Source organism: Pan paniscus, chromosome 20 (assembly GCF_029289425.2).
Source record: "Pan paniscus chromosome 20, NHGRI_mPanPan1-v2.0_pri, whole genome shotgun sequence".
Classification (NCBI taxonomy): domain Eukaryota; kingdom Metazoa; phylum Chordata; class Mammalia; order Primates; family Hominidae; genus Pan; species Pan paniscus.
This window is the reverse complement of record NC_073269.2, coordinates 62,853,727-62,879,753: the sequence shown is the minus strand read 5'-3', so window position 1 is coordinate 62,879,753 and position 26,027 is coordinate 62,853,727. Positions and strand designations below refer to the sequence as shown.

The following is a 26,027-nucleotide window of genomic DNA, read 5'->3' as shown; positions in this document are numbered from 1 at the left end:
GGAGATCTCCTTGAGATCCTAGTTTCAATTCCCTGGCCATATACCCAGATGGGGATTGCAGGAATATATGGTAGTTCTACTTTTAATTTCTTGAGGAATCTCCAAACTGTTTTCCAAGAAGCACCACTACTTTGCATTCCCACCAACAGTAAACAAGGGTTCCAATTTCTCCACAGCCTAACACGTTACGTTTTTTTTTTGAGAATAGCCATTGTAACTGGGGTGAAGTAATATCTTGCTGTGGTTTTGATTTGCATTTCCCTGATAATCAGTGATGCTGAGCATCATTTCATATGCTTGTTGGCTATCTATATGTCTTCTTTGGGAAAATGTCTACTTAAGTCATTTGCCCATTTTTAAATCGGGTAATTTGTTTTTTAGTGTAATTGAGCTGAAGGAGTTCCTTATATATTTTGAATATTAACCCCTTATCAGATAGACGGTTTGCAAATATTTCCTCCCAATTAGTAAGCTGCCTCTTCCCACTGTTAATTGTTTTATTACAGGATTTTGTGTGAACATAACTCTTCATTTCTCTGGGATAAATGCTCAGTAATGTAATTACTAGGTCGTATAGTATGTTTAGTTTTTTTCTTAACAAACTGTCAAACTGTTTTCCAGAGTGGCTATACCATTTTACATTCCTGGCATCAATTTATGAGAGCAGTTTTTCCAAATCCTAGCCAGATACCCAGGAGTGTGATTGCTAGATCATATGGCAAGGGTATGTTTAGCTTTGTAAGAAATCACCAAACTGTTTTCCAAAGTGCATACCCACAGCAATGAATGAGAACTGCTGTCCACAATCTTGCCACCATTTGATATTGAAAGTTCTTTTTGGATTTTAGTCATTCTAATAAGTGTGTAGTCGCATCTTCTTGTTGCTTGAATTTGCAATTCCCTAATGACATATGATGGTAATATGATGGTAAGCATCTTTTTCCATGCTTATTTACCATCTGTATATCCTCTTTGCAGTTTTTGTTAGATCTTTTGCCCATTTTTCAAGTGCATTGTTTTCTTATTGTTGAGTTTTATGAGATCTTTGTATATTTTGTATGTAAGTCCTTTAGCAGCTATGTGTTTTGAAAACATGTCCTCCCAATGGTGGTTTGTCTTTTAAGTCTAACAGTATTTTTTCACAGAGAAGTTTTTTTGTTTGTTTTTTGTTTTGTTGTGTTTTGAGACAGAGTCGCCCTCTGTCGCTCAGGCTGAAGTGCAGTGGCACGATCTCAACTCACTGCAACCTCCACCTCCCGGGTTCAAGCGATTCTTTCACCTCAGCCTCCCGAGTAGCTGGGATTATAGGCACCTGCTACCACACCTGGCTAATTTTTTGTATTTTTAGTAGAGACAGGGTTTCACCATGTTGGCCAGGCTGGTCTCGAACTCCTGGCCTCAGGTAATCCCCCCGCCTCCAGCCTCCCAAAGTTCTGGGACTAGAGGTGTGAGCCACTGCACCCGGCCCACAGAGTAGTTTTTAATATTAATGAACAACTTATAAATTTTTTCTTTCATGTATTGTGCTTTTTTTTTTTCTTTTTTTAAATTATTTTGGATTGTGCTTTTCAATCTTGTATTTAAAAACTCATTGCTAAACCAAAGGTCACCTAGATTTTCTCCTGTTACTTTCTAGGAGTTTTATAATTTTGCATTTTTATATTTAAGTCTATGATCCATTTTAAGTTAATTTTGTGAAAAATGTGTCTGTTTTTTCCATGCAGACATCCCATTGTTCCAGCACTGTTTGTTGAAAAGACTGTTCTTTCCCCATTAAGTTGCCTTTGCTTCTTTGACAAAGATCAGCTGACTATATTCATGTGGTTCTATTTCTGGGATCTCTATTCTGGTCCATTGCTCCTTCTCTATTCTTTAGGCAACACTACACTGTCTTGATTACAATAGCTCTGTCTTGAAGTCGAGTAGTATCCGCTCTCCAACTCTGTTCTTCTCTAGTATTGTGTTGGCTATTCTGAGCATGTTTGTCTTTTCATATAAACTTTATAATCACTTTCTCAATATCCACAAAATAACTTGCTGGGATTTTGATTGGGATTGGTTGAGTCTATAGATTAGTTAGGAAGCACTGACATCTGAACAATACCAAGTCATCCTACCCATGAACATGGAATCTCTCTCAATTTATTTAGATCTTCTTTGATTTCCAAGGACTGTGTATCTGAAGTTTCCCTTCTGGGTTCAATCGCCATCCTGACCCTTCCCAGTGGCTTCCAGTGGGGCTTTTCCTCTTTCTTCCCCAAAAGAGGAACTGGATGGTATGGGGGTGGGCCTGGTTCTCCAGCATAGAGATGCCACTGAGCTGCTGCTGCGGCCTCTGCTTTATGTGTGTGTGGGGATGCAGGGAGTGTGAGTGATCCCAAGGGAGGTTCAGAAGGGAGGGGTTGTTGGGGTCCCAGGTTGTTGGTCCTTTGGAACCAACCACAGCTATTCCTCCCCAGATGTTTCTTCCAGAGTGCCTGGCTCAGGATCCACGATTCCAGCTGTGAGTGAAGGAATTCAGTGTAGGTGCAGGAGGGCCTGTGTGTCCTGGTGCCCTGTGCCTCTAACCTCCCCCAGAATGTCCTGTCTGACGTTTTTCCAGCTCAGGGGTGTCGAGTCCACGTTTTTAATTTGAATGATCCAGTGGCCACAATGACCCTCCCCACAAAATGTAGGAGGAGACCCAGAGCCCATTTGCCTTCCTGGGGCACCCCCAAACCTATAACTGCTCCCTGAGCATCAGAGATGCCTAGATGGGGGATACAGGGAGGTGCTACGTTCAGGTAAAGAGAGGACCTACTGTCAGATAATGTGACTGAATTAACGGGGTGTCAGTGCATGTGCCAGGTACGGAATTGGTTCTAGGGAGGGCACAAGGGATGGAGAGTGGGCCTCTCACTCCACGAGCTGAGCTGGAATGGGACCCTCTCACCTCTCCCAGTGAGCGGGCAGGAGCAGGCTCAGATTTGAAAAGGGGGCAGTCTTGGGGGATCCCCTGAAGTCCTCTCTGAGTTCTGGTCTCTGCCCCTCTCTCCTCCCGCCTCTGAGCCAGCAGCTGAATGTCCGTGATCCAGAGATCCCGGAACTTGGACACCCAAGGATGGTGGTCTTTGTTTCCTGGGTCTGTGAGGGGGGTTCAGTCTCTACCTCCTCCTGAATGGGGGCTTGCCTGGCCTCCCTGGGCCCCACAACTCCAATGCTCATCCTCAACCCAGAGCCTCCAGACCATGGCACCAACCTCCCCTGCCAGGTGAGCCTCCTCTGGGACTAGTGTGACCTCAGAGAGCCTTTAACTCAGCATTTCCCGAGAGTCCTTGCACAGGTTGTTGGGGGCCTTGAGGAAGCTTGTTAGGGGTTCCTGGAGGCAGAAGCCAGGGCCCCTACCAGAGCAGCAGGTGGTGGTGACTTGGGGGTGGCTATAAGCTCTCCTGGGACCTGGAGCTCAGAACTCAGTGGGTTTCCATCAAGCCTCCCAAGGCCTCTCTGTGGAGTGTGAGGGGCTGGAGGCTGACCTCTGGGTTTTGGGGGTGAGGCAGAGGACAGGACCGCAGCCTTCATTCAGCACCCTCACCTCCTTTTCCTTCATCTCCTTTGCCCAAGGTGGCCTCCCTCCTTGCCCCTGTGGGCTGGTGGGAGCTCTGGCTGCTGGTCCTCACCTGCTCAGAGAGTGGGCCCCCTCCTCAGTGATGCCCTCTGAATATTCCCCACCAGGCAAGCAGACCCTTTACTGCCTCCAGGACTCATTCCAAAACCTGGACCTGGGGCCTGTCTTCCTGGATTCAGCAACGAACTGCCCCTCTGATTTTAAGAACTGTGTGATCTCTCAGAGATGAGGTCCTTGAGATGTGTATTAGGCCATTCTTGCATTACTGTAAAGAAATACCTGGTAATTTATAAGGAAAAGAGGTTTAATTGGCTCACAGTTCTGCAGGCTGTACAGCAAACATGGCATTGGCATTTGCTTGACTTCTGGGGAGGCCACAGGAGGCTTACAATCATGGCAAAAGGTGAAAGGGGAGCCGCACATCACATGGCAAAAACACATGAGCAAGACAGAAGGGGCGAAATGTGCCACACATTTTTAAAGGACCTAATCTCACAAGAACTCACTCATTATCGAGAAGACAGCACCGTGCCATGAGGGACCTGCCCCATGATCCAAACACCTCCCACCAGGCCCCATCTCCAGCACTGGGGATTACAATCTAACATGAGATTTTGGGCAGGGACAAATATCCAAACTATTTCAAGGGGTGGAGCCAGTGCCTAGGCTGAACCTATACCGCATCCTCAGGACCAACAGCCCAGGGTAAGAGTCCAGCTGGTACTTACCTGTCCCCACTCTCAACATGCATTCTCTATTTCTTTCTTCATGTCTTTCTTTCTTCTTTTCAATTAAGACTTTAGTTTGTTTGTTTGTTTGTGTTCACTTTCTGGAAGTCTGAGATAATTGGCAACTTTTTCTGCCTTTAGCTATTTATAAAATATTCAACACTTGTGTTGTTTCATGTTGAATCTTGTTCTTAAAGCTCCTGTTCTTCTTGTTCAACTTACTGATGTGGCATTTTCAGGATATCTAAATCATTGTTCCCCAAAAAGGAAATAGTCAAAAAGTAGATTGTAAAAATACATAGTTACAACTCAGAAGTTCACATAATTAACTTTACAGACCCTCCCCCTACAAATAAAACCCTTATGTCTGTTTTACCTGTTTCCAAATTAGTATGTGCATTCTAAATTATTTTGATTTTCAGTTTTAGCATTCATTTAAGCCATTTATGTCTATTTTGAGGCACATTTTTCCTCTTTTTTGATAATATATTTCCTTTAAAATTACTCAGATTTAATTAAAGCCCTTTGTACTCTTCTGAAAATACTTTATTTAAAACACCAATATGCTATTAATCAAAAACCGAGGAATCAATTTGAGTGACTCTAAATTGTGTGTAACTCAGACTGTCCCTGTTTGGGCACTGTATTAATAGTGCTTAGTCACAAGAACAGCAGCCCTTATGCCCTTATGAAGACTGTTCCTTAATGTTCCATGAGGTACATGCATTCTGAGTTCCAGGCTCCTTGGATACAAGGAACACAACAAACATGTCAGTGTGAAGGCCACATTGGGTGGGTGGTGGGAGTTTTTCCACTGTGATCTAGAAATGTCAATTCCTTCAACTTATCAGATGGCTCCTATGTCACTCCTGGCCAGCTTCCTGTAAAAGTCAAAGTTTGTCCTTCTGGGGTAAACTGCCAGAGACATTGTTCAGTTATTGCCAAGACTTCTCTTTAGTAAGAAATGGGAACTTGTCGGCCAGGTCTGGTGGCTCACGCCTGTAATCCCAGCACTTTGGGAGGGCGAGGTGGGTGGATCACAAGGCAAGGAGATGGAGACCATCCTGGCTTACACAGTGAAACCCCATCTCTACTAAAAATACAAAAAATTAGCCGGGCATGGTGGTGGGTGCCTGTAGTCCCAGCTACTCGGAAGGCTGAGCCAGGAGAATGGCGTGAACCCGGGAGGTGGGGCTTGCAGTGAGCTGAGATCGCGCCACTGCACTCCAGCCTGGGTGACAGAGCGAGACTCCATCTCAAAAAAAAAAAAAGGGAACTTGTCCTCCTACAATTTAAACTGGGAAGTGCTATAAAGTTGGCAACCTAACTTTATGTTTCCCAAAGGATAGTGATATGGTTTGGCTGTGTCCCCACCCAAAGCTCAACTTGAATTGTACCTCCCAGGATTCCCACGTGTTGTGGGAAGGACCCAGAGGGAAGTAACTGAATCATGGGGCATGGTCTTTCCCATGCTATTCTCGTGATAGTGAATAAGTCTCACAAGAACTGATGGGTTTATCGGGGGTTCCGCTTTTGCTTCTTTCACATTTTCTCTTGCCGCCACCATGTAAGAAGTGCCTTTCACCTCCCACCATGATTCTGAGGTCTCCTCAGCCATGTGGTACTGTAAATCTAATTAAACCTCTTTTTCTCCCCAGTCTTGGGTATGCCTTTATCAGCAGCATGAAAACAGACTAATACAGTAAATTGGTACCAGTAGAGTGGGGTGCTGCTGAAAAGATACCCAAAAATGTGGAAGTGACTTTGCATAGCTTGAGCTTCAAGCCTCTTAAACCTTGCCTGAGAAAATTTCTGTTTGGCCTGATGTTAATTCCTACTTACATGAGAGCCAAAGAACTCCCAGTCCAGTTGTGGTAACAGAATCAGTCTACAATCGTCAATTAAAAATCTTACTTTGATTTTTTTTGAATTACATTGAATGTAAAGATCAATGTGTGTGTGCTTAAAGTAGATCAATATGTGTGCACTTCTTTTTAATAAAGAAAAAACTCTTTCAGTGGGAACAAAGGAATACGTGGCTGGTTCCTTTATGCAAGGTGTTTTGTTAGAACAAAATAAAGATGGAATAAATATGTGTGCACACGTTACAGGATTTTTAGCCCATTCTTCTCATGACTCATCTGCCTTCATTTTCACAAAACAAAACACCACATTTCCAGCTGTCATTGGAGAGTGAGAACATTGGGAAGGCTCTGTCACCTATCCATCCTCAGGATGACAAAACCCCACCGCAGCATTCCTTCCCCTGTCTGGCCCTTTCAGGGGGCAGATCATTGTGGTTTTGATACACATTTCCCTAATGGCGAGTGATGTTGAGCATCTTTTCATATACTTGTTTTTCATTCATATATTTTCTTTGGATAAATGTCTATTCAAACCTTTTGCCTATTTTTAATTGGGTTATTTGTCTTGTTATTGTTAAGTTGTAATTCTGGATTCATGTCCTTTACAGATAAATGATTTGCAAATAACTTCTCTCATTTTGTGAATTGTTTCACTTTCTCGATGGTGTCTTCTGAAGCATAGATTTTTTTGTTTTTTTGTTTTTAAGACAGTGTCTTGCTCTGTCACCTGGGCTGATGTGTGGTGGTGCAATCACAGCTCACTGAAGCCTTGATCTCCCAGGCTCAAGCAATCTTCTCACCTCAGCCTCTCGAGTAGCTGGGATTACAGGCATGCACCAACTCATCTATTAATTTTTTTTTTTCTTGTAGAGACTAGATCTCACTATGTTGCCCAGGCTAGTCTCAAACTTTTCCTCAAGTGATCCTCTCACCATAGCCTCCCAAAGTCCTGGGATTACAGGCATGAGGTACCATGCCCAGCCTTGAAGCATAGATGTTTTTAATTTTGATAATAGTCCAACTTGTTTTGCTTTTGTTGCTTGTACTTTGACAGTTATATCTATGAAACTATTTCCAAATCCAAGGTCATGAATATATACCACTATGTTTCTTCTAAGAGTTTTACGATTTCGGTTATTGCATTTAGATACTTGATCTATTTGCATTCATTTTCATATATAGTGTGAGGTAGGGGTCCAAATTCAATCTTTCTTTCTTTTTTTTTTTTTTTTTGAGACAGTCTTGCTCTGTCGCCCAGGCTGGAATGCGGCGGCACAATCTTGGCTCACTGCAAGCTCTGCCTCCCAGGTTCATGCCATTCTCCTGCCTCAGCCTCCCGAGTAGCTGGTATTACAGGCACGCACCACTACACCCAGCTAATTTTTTGTATTTTTAGTAGAGACAGAATTTCATTGTGTTAGCCAGGATGGTCTCAATCTGACCTCATGATCCGCCCGCCATGGCCTCTCAAAGTGCTGGGATTACAGGCGTAAGCCACTGCGCCCAGCCCCAAATTCATTCTTTTGCAAGTAGATATCCAGTAATCCCACCATTATTTGTTGAAATGACTTTTCTTTTTTTTTTTTTTTTTTGAGACAGAGTTTCACTCTGTCACCCAGGCTGGAGTGCAATGGCGCGATCTCGGCTCACTGCAACCTCTGCCTCCCGAGTTCAAGCAATTCTCCTGTCTCAGCCTCCCGAGTAGCTGGGATTACAGGTGCACGCCACCACAGCCGGCTAATTTTTTGCATTTTTAGTAGAGACTGGGTTTCACCATATTCTCCAGGCTGGTCTCAAACTCCTGAGCTCAGGCAATCCACCTGCCTCAGCCTCCCAAAGTTCTAGGATCACAGGCGTGAGTCACCGCGCCCGGCTGAAACAACTCTTCTTATCCCACATTAAATTGTTTTGACATCCTTGTTGAAAACCAATTGAGCATAAATGTATGGGTTTATTTCTGGACCTTAATTTCTATTCCATTGATCTCTATAACTATCCTTATGCCAGTATTGCATAGTCTTGGTCACTACAGTTTTGATTTAAAATTGGAAAGTGTGAGTCTCCAGCTTTGTTTTGCTTTTTAAATATTGTTTTGGCTATTCTGAGTCCGTTGTGCTTCCATATGAATTTTAGGATCAGCTTATCAATTCCCACAAAAAGGAAATTAGATTGCATTGAACATGTAGATAATGTTGGGAAGCACTGCCATCTTAATAATATTAAGCCTTCCAATGCATAAATATGGGATTTTCTTTCGACAATATTTTATAGTTTTCAGAATCTAACTTTTGTACTTTTGTTGATTCCTAAGTATTTAATTCCTTTTGATGCTATTGTAGGTAGAATTTTTTAAACCTTATTTTTAAATTGTTCTTTGCTTCTGCCACCAGGAGCCCCAAAAAGCCTCCCCAAGGCCCCAATCTGCCCAAGGACTCTCAGGCCATGCTGAGTTAAAGGCTCTCTCTGAAGTCACATTAGTCCCAGAGGAGGCTCACCTGGTGGGGCAGTTTGGTGTCATTCCCATTTCAATTAGTCTTTTGATCAGAGATGCTCCTTCAGTTACAACCTCTCTACATAGCATTCTTGATCTGCCAGAGAGTTGGTGTAATGGTTTTAAAATCCATTAGACAAATGGTGTTTTTCTCACGGGAAGAATGAATGTATAGGTTTCTGGACTCTTGTCAGGAGACCTGATGTTGCAACACAAGAACCAATCCAGCATTCCTGCCTTTTGAAGTCTGAACAACATCCTTTACATTATGTTAAGAGATTTCTGGCCTTATAATGTAATTTATTAGCGGCCAGCATTTGGTACATGGATGAGTTCAACAAATTCTTAGAACCACGGCAGGCTACTCAAGCTACTTTGTCAATATATTCAGCCTCCTCAAATTTCACTTCCACAAATGCCCTAGATTTTTCTTAATCTACACTAGTAAACTAACTGCCGAAAATTCTTCTAAGATACAGTTACTCTTTGCCCTATTTTAATTTTGTACATATGTATGATTTTATTTATCTATTTTTCAAACAAGGTCTGGCTTTGTCACCCAAGCTGGATTGCAATGGTGTGATCATGGCTCACTGCACCCTCGAACTCCTGGGCTCAAGCAATCCTCCCACCTCAGCCTCCCGAGTAGCTAGGTGCCACCATGACTGGAAAATTTAATTTTTTTTTAGATATGGGATAGGGTCATGCTACATTGCCCAGGCTGGTCTCAAACTTCTGGTCTCAAATGATCCTCCTGCCTGGGCCTCCCAAAGTGCTAGGATTACAGGCATGAGCCACTGTGCTCAGCCTGATTTTTGCATTTAATGTTATGGTCATGTTAAATTCACTTTGTTATTCCATGTGAGCAACAATGGAATGGGGGAATAAGATGAACTGTTAGCTGTCTCTTCAGAACAGCCGTATGTACCTATGCAAACAGATGTTAACAGGTGGTATATCACACGAATCCGGAAGTTCAGTATATTCCAATCCTTTGGATCATCTCCAATATCACCTTTCCAATAGTAGAGCTATATTTTTTTCTGTTCAATATTCTGTTACACAAGAAGTATGACCATATATCCTGCTTTGCTGAGGATATGAACACCTGTTGTCAAGTGCCCTGTGCAGTTAGCTACTCCTTTCACTCTCAAAAATGTCCCAGTTTGAACAATAAATTATATGGTAATTGCATTAATCAGTTCAGGCTGCCGTAACAATATACCACAGACTGGGTGGCTTAAACAACCAACATTTATTTTCTCACAGTCCTGGAGATTAAAAGTCCAAGATCAAGGTGCTGGCAGGGCTGGTTCCTGGTGAGGTCTCTTCTCCTGGCTTGCAGATGGCAGCATTCTTGTTGTGTCCTTACACAGCATTTCCTCTGTGCACATGTGGAGAGACAAACCTCTGGTGTCTCTTCCTCTTATAAGGACACTAGTCCTATGGGATTAGGGCCTCACTCTTATGGCCTAACTTAACCTTAGTTTCTTAAAGGTCTTATGTCCAAATACAGTCATGTTGGGGTTTAGGACTTCAACAAGTAAATTTGGTGGTGGTAGAGGCCAGCATTTGGTGGTGCTGGTGGGAACACAATTCAGAACTGAATTCACAATTCAATTCACAGTGACTCTTGTGAATAAAGTATAAAATTTAACCAGCATTCCACTTTAACAATGCATAAAAATAGTCTCTAAATTTGGTTATGAGCCATCTTAACCCTATGACTTTAAACAATGTAAGACATCTTTCAACAATATCATACAAAATCCCTTAGTTGAATTTTTTTTGCCTTAATGCTAGAAATTCAAGAGCTAAACTTTAAGTTATTCAAAGCAGCTAGATACCAGTATTACATATACCTTTTGGATTCAGCATTCTCCATCCTCTTTAAATTATCATTATCCAGAACCCTAGACCTCTATTCATCCCAGGTGACTATAATGAATAATCAGGTGTTTGCTCATTGCACACCATGAGATGCTTTCCAGTCTAGAATATAAGTCTTATTTGCCCCATCTCATCCAAAAAGCAACTCCCAATACCTGATTTTTCCAAAGATTCTAATGCCCATTACCCAATCTTCGTACCAAATTCTGTATGATTGTTTCTTTACTTGCAAGCAACTGACCAACAGGAGGCAAAAATCAAGTACCGGAAAGACAATGGGTAGTTTGAGGAATCACAGACTTGGAAAGTACAAAAACCAGGGTGGTTCCAAGGACCAATCAAAAGAATAACTGCATCAGCTTTTAGGGAGTTGCCATTGGATGACACAGATCCAAATGCCTTTTGAAATTCAGAGACAATTTTATTGGCCACGTCCATCAGAAACATATGGTAGGGTATGGCCAGTTACTCAAAAGGAAAAGATGAGATAGTGCAGCCAAAAGGAGGAGGCAAGGGAAACTGGGCAGAGAAAAACAAATGCCTACTATAATATATATTTTGATTTTTCTTTTTGATATCACAATTATGGGCCTATACTACAATACAGGTCTGCAATTTTTCATTTAGTATAGCACAGCTATCTTTCTATGACTACACACATTGATATTTTTTTCAACAGCTGCATAATTCCTATTGAATGGATATATACCATAATTAATTTATTTATTACCCTGATGGACACTTGTTGTTTTAATAGTTTACCATTAATTTTTTTGCCACTAATACATTTATCTACCTTTGTATATGTTGGTTTCCAAGGAATATTAATTCAAAGGGTATATACATAAAGCAATAGATATGTAATCAACAATGGAATTCCCTTGTTTCCACACATTCACCAATACTGAATGTTATCACTCGATTAGTCAGTCTTTTGGGGAAAAAGTAGATAATCACTTTAATTTGCATTTCTTGATTTCTAGTGATATTGGATAATTTTCATTAACTGCTTTTATTGCATCTTTTGTGAATGGGACATTAGTCCATTTTTCTAAGTTGCAGATTATTATTGGTTTGTAATAGTACTTTGAATATCACGAATTACAGTCCTTTATTATATCTGTTGCAAACACTTTGTGTCAGTCTCTCATTTATCTATTGACTATGATGTTTTCCACCATATAAAAGCCTAATGTCAGCTTTGGGGTTATGCATTAGTGCTTAAAGTCTATTTCAAACCAAGGGTACATATATATTATTCTGTTTTTCATGTACTTTAATTTTACATTTAGACCTTTAATCTCTCAGGCATTTCATTAGTGTGAAAGGTACAGATCTGTTTTTCCAGTGAGCTAAGTTTCCCAATGCCATTTGATCAAACCACCTTTTCCCCACTACAATGAAAAATCCTTTTTATCATATATAAGGAGAGTCTGAAAGCTCCACATTCTCTGGTGAGACTACCCATCCCCTAGCCATTATGCTTCTATCAGCAGAAGTGAAGAAGGAGCCCCAAACTCCATTTTCTAGCAGTCATGTACTCTGGATAACGGCTTCCCTCACATGGCCCTCTATACTTCCACAGAAAGCAGTTAAGAGGGAACCCAAGAGCTCTGGGTGCTTCAGTTGAAAAAAAAAAAAAAAGTACTCTTCCAGGGATGGCCATAACTACAAAAGGACAAGGGATTCCTCTTTGAGGTGATGAAAATGTTCTAAAATTGATGGTGGTGATGGTTGCACAACTCCGTGAATGACCTAAAAGCCATAAGTTGTACACTTTAAGTGGAACTTTGGGGCTCCCTCTTCACTTCTGCTGATGGATACAGAGAGAAGGATATGGGTGTTCTCCAGAATTGCTTTGTCTCAATAAAGCTGTCACTCAAAAAATACCCTTCCACCAGCTTCTAAATCAACATTTATATGAGTGAACATAACTGCCATGATCTCTGTTAAACCATCAATCCTCCCTTCCTCCAACACTCAAAGCATCATAAACAATATCTGCCTTGGGACTATCATGACTATTTTCATTATGCCTTTTGTGTCTCACAGTTACCTCTAGTTCTTCCCTCATCCTCTAATACCAACATGTTCTGGGGATAGTAAGGTGCCTGATCCAGCACTCCCTAGCTTCTTTTTTATATCATTTCTCTTTATGGGACATATCATATACTTATCACATGGCATGCATTTAATTTTTTCTGTTCTACTAGATCTGTAAGAGCACGTATTTTTGTCCATCTTGTACCTTATTGTATCCCCCAGCACCTAAAATAGTGTGTGAAACATTAGCAAATGTTCAATTAGTATTAGTACTACATTCCCAATGTAAACTACATTCCTTGTTAAAACCAAAATTCTACAGATGATCAGAATCAGCTTCTCAACTAAAAAATATATGGAAATTTTTACTGGAATATCAATGAATTTACAATTTAGGGAGAAATATTTTTATCAGATTTTCTATACAGAGGCATGTCTAGCCTTCCTATTTTTAAATATTTTAAAAACAAGTTTAAGTTGTAACATCTACATTGAGAAACTAATTGCAGAGTACATATTTTTATGTTTTGGCATGTCTTGTCAATCTCATGGAACAAGATGGAAGGTCTTATTGCATTTTATTTTATGCTAGAACAATTTAAATACCACACGAATTGTCTGTGGTACTTTTATAAAGGCCAAAGTATTGAACTACCCTTTTCAGTGTTTCATGGCTACTAATCTATTCAAGTTTTTTTGGCTTGTTACTTTTAGTTTACTACTACCTACCCTGGTTAGTCCTACATTCTACCAAATGCTTTTGTTCTTTGTTTTCCCTTGAGACAGTGTCTGGCTCTGCTGCCCAGCTGGAATTGCAGTGGTGTGATCATGACTCACTGCAACCTCTACCTCCTGGGCTCAAGCAATCCTCCTGCTTCAGCCTCCTGAGTAGCTAGGACTACAGGTGTGCACCACCACGTCTGGCTAATTTCTGTATTTTTTGTAGAGACAGGGTTTCACCATGTTGCTCAGGTTGGTCTCGAACTCCTGAGCTCAAGCAATCTGCCTGCCTCAGCCTCCCAAAGTGCTGGGACTACAGGCATGAGCCACCGCACCCAGCTAAAAGCTTTTGTTCTAATTGGCTGATTCTCTCTTCTCAGTGTCAGGTCAAGTGAGAGTTGCTCATCAACAATGTCACAGAGGGAGTGATAAGCCACCATGTTACCTTGTGTACCATAAATCTTTCAATTCTGAGTTTGTTCATCTTTCCTCTCTACCAGGAGAGTAGTCTTCTGTCTGCTCTAAAATCTTAGTCTTAGACTTACTGTTTGGTTTACTTGCTGCTTAATATGATAGTTTGTAAGGAAACCTTTACCTTAATGGCTAGCATTTATTTAGCAATAACTATATGCCAGTGTGTGCTAAATCCTTGAAATGGATTAGTTAATATATTTTTCAAATCAAGTGTTTTAAATGGGAAAATAACATAAATATGTATTTTTATTTTTAAAAGGTTAGGCTGCCTACAGTGTTAAACATGTAGTTGATAGGAGCAAAAGGGGCAACAGTTATGCTACTGCAGAAATCCAGATGAGATGGTTGCGTCTTGGACTATGATGATGGGACATGTGCTGGAAAAAAGCAGATGGATGCTAGAAGCATTTACGAGATTGAATCTATAGGACTTGGTGGTATGGGAGGGCAGAGGAGAGAATAACTGATGACTCTCCAGTATGAATTCGCTGATGATGAGCAAGATGTACACTCTGCCTGAAGGCTTTTCCACATTCTTTACACTCATAGGGCCTTTCTCCAGTATGAATTCTCTTATGTAGAGTAAGATGGGCAACCTGGCTGAAGGCTTTGCTACATTCCTTACACTCATAAGGTTTCTCTCCTGTATGAATTCTCTGATGCAGAGTAAGGGATTTACGATGGCTAAAGGCTTTCCCACAAACATTACATTCATAAGGTTTCTCACCAGTATGACATCTCTGATGACAAATCAAGGATGCCCTCTGCCTGAATGCCTTCCCACATTCAAGACATTCATACGGTCTTTTGCCAGTGTGGAGTCTCTGATGTTGAACAAGATATGAGCCATCACTAAAGGCCTTCCCACATTCAATACATTCATAAGGCTTCTCACCAGTATGAACTCTCTGGTGCTGAACAAGGTGTGCAATCTGACTGAAGGCCTTACCACATTCCTTACATTCATAAGGTTTCTCCCCAGTGTGTATTTTCTGATGTTGCGCGAGGTGTGCATTCTGGCTGAAGGTTTTGCTGCATTCCTTACATTCATAAGGTTTCTCTCCAGTATGAATTCTCTGATGATGAGCCAGATGCGTGCTCTGCCGGAAAGCTTTCCCACATTCTTTACATTCATAGGGTTTCTCTCCAGTATGAACTCTCTGATGAAGAGTAAGAGACCCACGATGGCTGAAGGCTTTCTCACAGATATTGCATTCATAAGGTTTCTCTCCTGTATGAATTCTCTGATGTACTGTCAGAGATGAGCCATGGCTAAAAGCCTTCCCACACACATTACACTTGTAAGGTCTCTCTCCAGTATGAATTCTCTTATGCTGAATAAGTCCTATGTGATCAGTGAAAGCCTTCCCACAATCAATACAGTCAAAGGGTTTCTCTCCAGTATGATAATATCGCCGATGACGTATAAGAGAAGCATTCTGCCTGAAAGCTTTCCCACAGTCAATACATTCATAAGGTCTTTTCCCAGTGTGAATCCTTCGATGATGAGCTAGGGATGAACAATCACTAAAAGCCTTCCCACATTCAATACATTCATAGGGTTTCTCTCCAGTGTGGACCCTCTGATGTTGAGCAAGGTGCGCAAGCTGGCTGAATGCTTTATTACACTGCTTACACTGATAAGGTTTCTCTCCAGTATGAACTCTCTGGTGTTGAACAAGATGAGCATTCTGGCTGAAGGCTTTCCCACATTCAGTACATTCAAAAGGTTTTTCTCCTGTGTGTATTCTCTGATGTTGAGCAAGGTGGGCACTCTGGCTAAAGGCCTTTCCACATTCAATACATGCATAGGGTTTCTCTCCTGTATGAATTCTTTGGTGAAGAGTAAGGGTTGAGATTTTGCTGAATATTTTCTCACAGTCATTACATTTTAAAAGTTTCTTTTCTCCACGGTCTTGCTTGTGTTTTTTCACAACTGAATGTGTTTTTAAGCTTTTCTTATCTGTATGAAAATTAAATACTCTCTCTTCCATGGGAAAAATCTGTTTGATATAAGATAATGTATTCAGATGAAAAACTATCCCAGATTTGTTAGAGTGATCTCTTTTTTCAATAAGAGTATCTATATGAGTGATGGTCTCTTGCCTAAAATGTGTCTTCTGGTTTACAAGCTCCCTCTCAAACAAGTCTTCACATTTCCAGTTTTTCCCTAATGTTGAACATTCAAGGTCATAGCTTTTAAGTCTTTCCATTATTATTGCCGGGGGTAATTTTTCTTCATAAATATCCTGGTTTAAAGATAATGATTTGGTCACCCACACACACTCCAAGTCTGAAAGATATTAAGAAAGCAAATGTCTCCTTTATTAAATGCTAGAATAATGGAAATTTCGAAAATGAAAATGTGAATCACATAGTTATTGAAACCCGCAAGCAGAGGTACATGTTTTTATGGTTCTTATATAAGATTAGGTGATACAATCATCCTTGCACTGCTGTAATAAATCCTCCTTGGCCATGGTATACTATTTCAATATGACCTTTTAAGATTTTGAACCAATATTGATAATTGAGGTTTGTCTCTAATTTCTCTTTTTGGTGCTATTTTGGTAATTTTGGTATCATAGGATATGCTGTATTCATAAACAAAAATGTTTTAAGCTCTCTTTTTATTCTCTATCCCAGAACAATTTAAACAACATTGATGATATTTTTCCTTAAAGAACTATTCGGGGATGTGGCTTCTTTTCTTGGGGGAGGCAGTTCCTATACAACATTCTACATTTCTCTGATGGTAACTTACTTGTTTAAATGTTGTATCTCCTCTTGGTATCAGTTATGGTAACCTACATTATTATATTCTCCTAGAATATCATCTATTTTTTCAAATTATTTTATGGAGAGTTGAGGAAAATAGATTCACATGATTCTTTTAAGTTCTTATGCATGTGTGGTTATTTATAATTATTTTGTTTTTGTGTTTTCTCTCATTTGTCCTTAGTTTATATACTGTGTTGGTTTTCTAATGAAGTATGTACAATACTTTATTTTCAGTAGCACTACTGTTTCTAATTCATTTATTCCTACTTTTATTTGTAGACGTATAAATCACTACATATAACTTATCTGGGCTTTCCTTAAGTTCATTTTGTTCTTTTTCTAATATTGTGAATCAGATGCTTACTGATTTTCATTATTTCTTATTTATTAATGTACATAGGACCACAAGTAACCCACAATCCTCTTGTTGAAACTGTAAGAACTGAAAGTAGGGCCAGGTGTGGTGATGCATTCCTGTAGTCCTAGCTATTCAAGAAGCTGTGGTGGGAGTATTGCTTGAGCCCAAAAGTTCAACTCCAGCCTGGGTAACATAGCAAGATCCTGTCTCTAATTTTAAAAAGTAAAATAAAATAAAATAAAATGAAGAACTGAAAGTAGGAAAAGTCTACGCTTCAGGCCACAGATTAAACCAGGACCATCTCATTTGAGGTTCATTTTCTTGCAATATATTTCTGTCGTCTCTTATCTAGCTTTCTAAATCAGTAAAACAGCTACAAAGCGAGGCAAGAAAATTAAAAAAAAAAAAAAATTGAATAAAATACCCTGGGTCAAAAACCCCAGTGAGCACAATATAAGTGGGGAAATGATGTACACAGGGAAAGAAAGTAATATTCATGAGCTAATTTCTTCATCTTTTGTAAGGGTATCAGAAGACAATGTTTGGAATACCGAGCAGAAAAATTCTAAAAGATCTTAAAATATATAAATACATAAAGGTAACAACTTGTAGAACTAAAAACTTTTCTAATTCAAAGGGTGGAGTGGTATAAAGAAGAGAGTGAGAAAATAACAGACCTAATAAACAACCAAACAAGAATAAATAACACAAGAAATACAAAAAAGAAAAAGGCAGAGGGAAGAAAATAGCTGTAATACATGTTAACTCAATAAACTCACCTTTTAAAGAAAGGAAAATATTTAAACCAGTTCAAAAAACTAAACATCAGCTTGTCTAAAGGATTCAGAAATGTTTGAAGTCAGGGATGATGACAACAATATGGTGCTTGAGTAGAATTAGGTAAACATCAGTAAAACAAGAGCTCAGAAATAGACCCTGGTATGCATAAGAAATCAATAAAGGTAAAGGAGGCAAGTTACACTAGTAGGGAAGAGAATAACCATTCAAAAACTGGTGTTAGAAGAACAAGTTTCAGTTTGGGAGGGAGTTTGAGAGGTGTTTTCCAACACATTTCAGAGACAAGAACATGTTGAGAACAGTTCCTTTATCTCTAGGCATCCTCCACTTACCTGGGCACAGGCCTCTGTTCATCCCTCCTTTTATCACCCAAGGGTCTTTCTCTTGCTCCAGTAAGGAGATCACATCTGGTTTAGAAATGCAAAGACCTGCATGTAAAAAGACATATAAAAATTGCCTATGCTGTGGAAAACTATGGGAAATTCTGATAATGGCATAAAAGACTACTGAGTCATGGGGAGGCAAAAGGAGGAAGATACTCTTACCCACTGAAACTAGGTTCCTGTAGTTTTCTAACATCACCTTCTTGTACAAACTTCTCTGAGCAAGATTCAGCCACTCCCATTCATCTTGGGAAAAGTCTATGGCCACATCTGTGAAAGTCACTGAACCCTAAAATGACACAAATATGATCTTGCTCACTCAGTGTTCACATTCCAATGTAGCTCTAGGGTAAAGAGTTATGCTGTTCTCACTTTGGGATTAAAGACACTATGTATAAGTAACTGCACTAAGGGTCTAAATGATCCGGGTCAGGTAAGTTATTGGACAACTTTTCTGCCTAGTTATGCTGTACATATTAGGAAAAAGAAAAAAATGAGATACTCCTTGCTCTTCAAACATTTGCAATTCTAGGTGGCGAGAATACATTACCAATGAAAAAATGCTGACTACATTCAAAACAGGATATAATCAAGTGCTAACGCAATGCTATTCATGTTAGGAGCTAAATCACTTCTCTACATGGAGAAGCTAAAGAGCTCTGGAACTGTGAGAAAAACTTGCAAGGAAGGATGCTGACCTGATGAACATGATTTCAATCTCCACAATATTTTCTAAGAAATCTTAGTGTTCTTGAGATGTTAAGAGGTATGCCTAAAAAATGAAAGGAAAAAAACACCTAGCTACAGTCTTTTCTTCTGAAATAAAAATATATTTGTATTAGGAGAGAAGAACACATTTGAAAAGTTGTTTTTCATTTTCCTTTTTTATTTACTTCTTCATTTTGTAGAGACAGGGTCTTACTATATTGCCCAGGCTGATCTCAAACTCCTGGCCTCTCACAATCCTCCCACCTCAGCCTCCCAAAGAGTTGGGATTATAGGCCTGAGCCAACATGCCCAAAAGTTGTTTTTTGATAATCTAATGGGAAATTATCAGGAGAAATAATGTGATGTGAGCACATATCAAGCAACCTGTGTTTTGTTACATGAGCTCCATTTCCTAACCAACCCACAAAGTGATCCACTGGACTGTTACTGGGAGATTTTCAATTTTTTTTATGACTTCACTTATATCAACATCAGACTTTTAAATAAATACCAGTTTTGAATAAATCAGAAAAAAGGTCAGATTACTCCAATGAATTTGGTCTGTAGTACTGACTAGCTGGGTGAGGTTGGCCAAATTTAACTTCCCTGTGCCTCAGTTTTCCCATCTGAAAAATGGAAATATAGTACTTGCTTCATGGCAGCACTGTGAAAATTAAATGAAGAAACAGATCTAAAATGCCTGGCATGATGTAATTGCTTAAGAATTGTTGCCTATGATAAGGATGAAGAAGGACAGAAAGGAAAAAACAGAGAGAGAAGAAGAGAAGGCCAAGAAGAACAGGTGAAACATTTCATTTAGTATTTCAATCATAATTCTTACATCTTATTTTACCTAACTGTAGTATGCTACAATAGTTTAGACATGGTCTCTGAATCTAGATTACCTATATTAAAATACTGTTCTGTTTAGTTAAGCTATCAGCTTTGTTTTTAACCATTGAAGATATTTTTATAAACCCAAGAGAACAGTCTATTGTATTTACATATAATATTTCCCATTTCTGTTGCACTTCCTTCACCCTGATGCTCCAAGTTCCCTTCTGGTATCATTTCTATCTGAAGAACTCCCTTTAGTGATTCTTGTAGAATTCTGGCAGTGAATGTTCTTAGTTTTCTTTCCTATGAGTAACTTTATTTTATCTGCATTCCTAAGGGCTACTTTCCCTGGACATAGTATTCCAGGTTGACAGTTCTTCATCATTTTTCAGTGGCTGGTTTTTGAGATTTTTTTGTCTTTAGTTTTCAGCAGTTTGATTATCAACTAGAAGGCTTCTCCTGCAGCTCTTTCTGTCCACATCATTACCCACTTGCAGGTTTTGAGTCTCTTGAAGGTAAACGCACCATGGTCTGGTGGTACTTCAAATCTGGGACTTTTTCCCCAATCTGCCTGCTACTTTTTTTTTTTTTTTTTTTTTTTTTTTTGAGACAGGGTCTTGTTCTGTTGCCCAGACTGGAGTGCAGTGGTACAATCTTGGCTCACGGCAACCTCCGCCTCCCAGGTTCAAGTGATTCTCATGCCTCAGCCTCTTGAATAGCTGGGATTACAGGCATGCACCACCACACCTGGCCAATTTATATATATATATATATATATATATATATATATATATATATATATTAATATATATATATATTAATATATATATATATATATATATTTTTTTTTGTAGAGACAGGGTTTCACCATGTTGGCCAGGCTGGTCTTGAACTCCTGGCCTCAGGTAATCCACCCGCCTCAGCCTCCCAAAGTGCTGGGATTACAGGTGTGAGTCACTGTGTCCAGTCTGCCTGCTACTATTTACTTTACAGAGACCTCAGATTGCTGTTCCAGGCATGCTGTCCTGGTTTTATAGCAACTTTCAGTGGGAAAAAGAGTGGAGTGTGCATAGTCCATCTTAACCTTTATGACAAATTCTGCCACTCTTAAAATATTTTCCTCTGGCAACTGACATGAATGCTTTTGTTTAAAATGTCTAAATGCGCTAAGAAACAAGTTACCTTGGTAGCGTATGTTTCGTGGCATTATACCTAAGGAAAGGTGTCATGCTCTGGCCATAAGTTGTTATGCCTATTATAAAAAAAAAATTTTTGCCAGGCACAGTGGCTCACACCTGGAATACCAGAACTTTGGGAGGCCAAAGCTGGCAGATCACTTGAGGTCAGGAGTTTGAGACTAGCCTGGCCAACATGGTGAAACCCCATCTCTACTTAAAAAAAAAAAAAAAAAAAAAAAAATTAGCCAGGTGTGGTGGCACAGGCCTGTAATCCCAGCTACTTGGGAGGCTGAGGCAGAAGAATCATTTGAACCTGGGAGGTGGAGGTTGCAGTGAGCCAAGATTGCACTACTGCACTCTGGCCTGGGCAACAGAGTGAGACTCCATCTCAAAAAAAAAAAAAAGACAAAAAACAAAAAGAAAACTTAACTACTCCATTTTAAAAATTTTAATTTTCTAAGTTTGTAAACCAAATTCAATACTTTCTTACAATAAGCAATTTGCTGGTGAAACTAGATTAACAGTTTATCTTAATCAGAACATGAACTGTAGCTCTGAAGCTTCTATTGTTGGCCATAAAAATAATAAAATTTAAAATGTTCTAGGGTAGGGTCAGTTTGAGAAACTTTAATCCACAAGGAATGAAAAACTAGGAATTTAGTCAAAGAAAATAATCAGAGATGAGGGCAAAAATTCAACTACAAGAATAATTACTGCAACACTCTATTAATAGCAGATAATTGTCAACAATTTACCTACAGAACAACAAGGGACTGACTAAACAGATTATGGTATTCAACCTAGAAAGAAGAAAGGATGTAAAACATTCCTTGGCATTTTAAGATGTTCACGGCTCCATGGTCAAATGGGGAGAACAAACCTCTGCATACTCTGTTCAGAATGCCATCAATCCCACCTGTGCCTGCACTTCCTCCATTTCATTCAAGGCGTAACTCAGGAATCACTTCCTCTGTGAAGTCCCCCCAACCCTTCCTGCCCTCAGCAGTGAGTAGGATGGTGCAGGCTATATCCTGCTCAAGGATCCCTCACCAAGGAGGCAGGAAGGAGCTAAAATACGGTAGACTTCCTCTTGCCATATTGTGCGGCCTGTTACAGAGCTTCATCAGTAGAGAGGAAGGGGCACTTTTTTTTCTAATTCACCCAAAGACATCATATGGGCTATTAATGGCCCTTCCCAAGTATTCCACTGTGAGTCTACTCTCTGCTTGCAGCACTTCTCACACTGCGTAAGTGTTTGCTGCCTTTTCATTTCTCCAGCAGATTATAACCTCTCTTGAGAATCAGGACTGAGACTTAGGAACCAGGCATGGAAATTTCCTCTGAGGATTGTACTTCTGCTTTGTCAGATGCCTATGAAAAGACTGAGCACAAGGGAAGGGCTCAGACTGGGTCATTTCCTGAATGAAAAATAAACAATGAGCAGGAAGAAGAGAAGGAATCTCTGAGAGGGCACTGGGCTGTGTGAGTCTATCCCTCACTCACAACCCCATCACATATCAGAAAGGGAAGAAACAGGAAACAGGCCTCAGGGTGGAACTCTTAAGCACAATATTTTCAGAAGAAAACAAGTATTACCAAATCCAGAAAAGCAAAACTATTTTAGTGGGGAGAGGGGGAATACTAACTCACCAGGGACATGGCTTTACAAAGTTTAATTCCTGCCACCTCTACCTCTTCCTGGCTCTTCATTTGGAGAAGAGCTTTACTCTGGGATTGTAGAGCTGGGGAGAAAAAGAAGTAGTGAGAAACCAAGTAGCACTAATAATCAAAGTCTGAAAATGCTTTCTTCCCTTCAGCTTCTTCTGTCCTCACTCACAGTCCTCACTCCAACTCCCCCACCCCACAGTCCTGATGCTCTTTGGGAGACTTGAAATATATAGCTGGGGTTCCCCTCTGCTCTGGGTTTTCAGGATGAGCATAATATCTCTTGACCCCCTCTCCCCATCAGCCACCAATTCATTAACAACAGATTTATTAATACTAGCCTGTGTGTGTGTGTACATTTTTTTTTTCTAAGACAGGGTCTCACTCTGTTGCCCAGGTTGGAGTACAGTGACGTGATCATAGCTCACTGTATCTTCAAACTCTGGGCTCAAGGGATCCTCCTGCTTAGGCCTCCTAAGTAGCTAAGATTACAGGCATGTGCCACCATGCCCAGCTAGTTTTTTTACTTTTGATAGAGATGGGGGTCTCACTATATTGCCCAATTGCTCACTATATTGCTTGAGGCCAGGAGGTGTCAACCTCCTGGAGTTAGGTATCTGGTCAACCTCCTGGCCTCAAGCAATCCTCCTGCCTTGGCTTCCCACAGTGCTGGGATTACAAGCATGAGCCACCATGTCTGTGCTGCATATATTAATAGTGTCTTTAAATCTCCAAAATCTTCAAACAGAATCGGGTATATTGTCACCATTTTACACAAGAAAGCTCTGGGAAGTCAAGTCTTTTTCACAAGTCACACAAATTTGTAAATAACCTAGTCACCAACCTAGGTCTGGCTGACTCTATCACAAAAGTTATTTGCTCATATACCAGAAAATAACAGAAAATAAGTCCTCTGTGCAGTTGGCCAGGATTTGTGAAGATTCGATAAGACAAATTCCGTGGAGAATTCCATCTTTTCCAGAGAGAGGCATTCCTTTCGTTACAACAGAGTCCATGTGACTTGCAGACAACCAAATGAAAAAATCCTCATGAGGCCCAGGATCTCATTTTCTTTTGTGACAAACTACAGTGTTGAAGCAGTCCCTTGACTCCACTGAGCCATGTTTCCTTAATTAGGAAGAGGATAAAGTATCTGAATTAATTCTAGTTTCTTTCATCTAAATTCCACTGCCTTCTCAAAGGATTATCATAATGATGATAAAAATGCACACATTACATGGCAGGGACTATACCAAGTGCTTTACATGTATGAGGTCATTTAATCCTTATGACAGTACTGTGAGGTATATAATATTAACATCTCCATTTTACCTAAGAACTTAGAGTCATAAACTTTTTAAGAAAAAAACCCCAAACCTGCTCAGTGGAGGTTCTGGGATATGAACTATTTAGTTATTTAACCCTTTCAGAGTCAGTTTCTTTAATTGTCAAAAGTGGCTAAGAAACCTACCTGAGGCAGTAGTCGAGGAGACTACATGACAGCCAGTGACTCTGGAGTCAGCCTGTTCTGGATCTGAATCCCGGTTCTTCCACTTGCTAGTGATTACTAATCCTCTCTATGCTTCTGTGTCTTCATCTGTAAAAAAGAGGTAAGGTAGTTCCTACTTCATAATGTTGTGAAGTTTGGTGCTGATACTCCCAAAAGGTCTTAGAACTGTGTCTGGCACATAATAAACACTCATTAAACATTAGCTATTACTATAGCATGCAGGAAGCTAAACAAGCACAGAACAATATGGCTAAAAATAGCCCTTCTTCCCCCTTTCTCTTTATTGGAGTGGGAGGCCAGAGGGGAGGGAGAGAAGCCCAAGGAATGGGGATATCTTCCGTTATTGACTAGAACGTGATTAAGCCATAGAAAGGCTGGAATGCCTCAGCATTTCTGGGTGAAGCTGTGAATCTCGCCTTCTTCCCAAATCCTACAGTGATAGATGGGACAAGGCTCTGACGGGTAAAAATCTAAATGCTGAGCTATTCCTTCAACAGCAGCAGAGTACCCAGAAGTAATGCTATAATGGGTAATATTACGGGTAGTGTTCTCTCCCCTGGGCCCTTAGTGATATACCAAGGACCTGAGTCAGGTTATCTGGTTAGGTGTCTCTGGCCAAGTCAAGGTCCCTCCCTAACTAAACCCAGCTCCACTCTGACCCAAGGTGACCCTCCAAATCTTTCGACTTCCAGGTCCACTAGCCTTAGAAACGGGGGACATCCTCCTCCAGCACCTGAACCCCGAAAGACAGCACCCAAAACCTCAATGTCCACTCCGGCAGCCGCATCCGTCATCTGTCACTCTTACCTGTGTACTCAGTCCCCATGGTCTTCGCTCCTCGCTGTCCTGTGGACATGGAGCCCTGTCCTGGGCTCTGCCCCTTCCAGATAGGGCTGACAGGAAATGCTTCAGCCGAGGCTGCCCCGCCCGGGCAACTTCCCCGGGCTCTAGGACTTTGCCCACACTGGGCTCTACGCAGTCGATACAGGGGAGAACGGGGTAAGCCTCCTCCGGCCGGGTTTCCTGCTCCTGGCCACTTAAAGTGCTTCACTCATTCCAACACACACCGCTTTCCGCACGCCGCCGGGACATGCACGCAGGCGCAGATTCGCGGCCACACACCGGACAGTCACACACCGGGCCGCCATCCCCGCGCGCGCTCGCCCCTCCTCAGCGCAGCACCGCACGCTCACTACGTATGGGCACTCACAGCCACCAGGCCACACGCGCACGCTCACGCCCGCCGCCCACACAGGAACCAGGACACCGCCCCCGCCGCGCCCCAGTCCAGCCTCGGCCGCTGCCCCGCCCAGACCTCCCTTCTCCTCAGCAACCGGCGGGACGTGCACTCGCCCGGCTTTGGGTCCTTTCCGGAAGTGGGCGTGTCCTCCGCCGCAATAGCCCCTGGGAAGTGTAGTCCCGAACGGAGGCGGCGTTCAGAAATCGGGCGCTGGCTTTGCCAGGAGCGGCTCCTCTCCAAGCCTGGCGGTCACTGCCCTGTGTCCCCTTTTGGGCCTCTCCTGGTCCTCCTGGTTGGATTAGGAGGCCTCTCAGCCCGGAGTCTGGGTCGCCGAAGTACAGGCCCCTTCACTGAAGCGACCCACGGCGCAGGGGTTTCTGGAAGCCATCGCCAGGCTCCGAGTGTTCAGATGCAGCTGCCAGGCTCAGGACGCAGAGAACTGGCTTCCAGCTCGCAGGCGCCTGTCCGTGGTGGGTAGGGTCGCAGGCGTGGGGTGTGCAGGAGCAGTGGGACAGCACTGAAACGCAGTCGGTAAGGCGTAGCGGCTACCCTCTGGAGAGGAAAACCATGACAGGGCGGGGCTTGGGGCGCGGGCGGGGCCTACGCGATAGAAAAGTGAGGAGATTGGGATTTGTCTGCTTTGCACACTTGTGACTTTCTGATGGTGCGCGTGTGGAACCTGTTTTATTTCATGCCTACTAGTTACTGCTCTCTGATATACGGTACGCCCCTCACCTCCCCCCACCCCATTTTA

At 41.4% G+C, this 26,027-nt stretch overlaps 2 protein-coding genes across 6 annotated transcripts in view; one reads left to right on the top strand and one right to left on the bottom strand.

Moving 5' to 3' along the window:
* Nucleotides 1-9,924: 9,924 nt before the first annotated feature.
* On the bottom strand, nucleotides 9,925-25,397 carry ZNF470 (zinc finger protein 470). Of its 5 annotated transcripts, XM_014342904.4 has the most exons (8): nucleotides 25,349-25,397; nucleotides 24,841-25,004; nucleotides 23,995-24,120; nucleotides 23,412-23,651; nucleotides 22,509-22,600; nucleotides 18,298-18,424; nucleotides 18,085-18,180; nucleotides 9,925-16,108 (listed from the first exon to the last, which is right to left on the bottom strand). In XM_014342904.4, the coding sequence occupies exons 4-8, from the start codon at nucleotides 23,494-23,496 to the stop codon at nucleotides 14,238-14,240; spliced, it is 2,271 nt and encodes a 756-aa protein (XP_014198390.2). In that variant the 5' UTR covers nucleotides 23,497-23,651; nucleotides 23,995-24,120; nucleotides 24,841-25,004; nucleotides 25,349-25,397; the 3' UTR covers nucleotides 9,925-14,237. The 5 variants fall into 5 exon arrangements, with proteins under 5 accessions (XP_014198390.2, XP_034802193.1, XP_008960461.1 ...); XM_034946302.3 differs by lacking the exons at nucleotides 23,412-23,651; nucleotides 25,349-25,397 and adding an exon at nucleotides 18,834-18,907 and having other exon boundaries at nucleotides 24,841-25,088; XM_008962213.5 differs by lacking the exons at nucleotides 23,412-23,651; nucleotides 25,349-25,397 and having other exon boundaries at nucleotides 24,841-25,088.
* ZNF470-DT (ZNF470 divergent transcript) overlaps nucleotides 24,858-26,027 on the top strand; it is a 22,408-nt gene continuing 21,238 nt past the window's right edge. Inside the window, exon 1 of the mRNA XM_034944738.3 lies at nucleotides 24,858-25,804. Coding sequence (XP_034800629.3) covers nucleotides 24,858-25,751 — 894 coding nt within the window. The 3' untranslated portion in view covers nucleotides 25,752-25,804. The remainder of the gene's footprint in view (nucleotides 25,805-26,027) is intronic.

What these genes read in the sequence shown, in the direction of transcription:
- ZNF470 (XM_014342904.4), bottom strand. Translation starts at nt 23,496, where the DNA reads ATGGAATTCTCCACGGAATTTGTCTTATCGAATCTTCACAAATCCTGG. An exon ending in CAGGAACCTAGTTTCAGTGG is followed by an intron (nt 18,181 to 18,297) that starts GTAAGAGTATCT and finishes TTTTACATGCAG; the next exon opens with GTCTTTGCATTTCTAAACCA. An exon ending in GAACAGAGGCCTGTGCCCAG is followed by an intron (nt 16,109 to 18,084) that starts GTAAGTGGAGGA and finishes AATATCTTTCAG; the next exon opens with ACTTGGAGTGTGTGTGGGTG.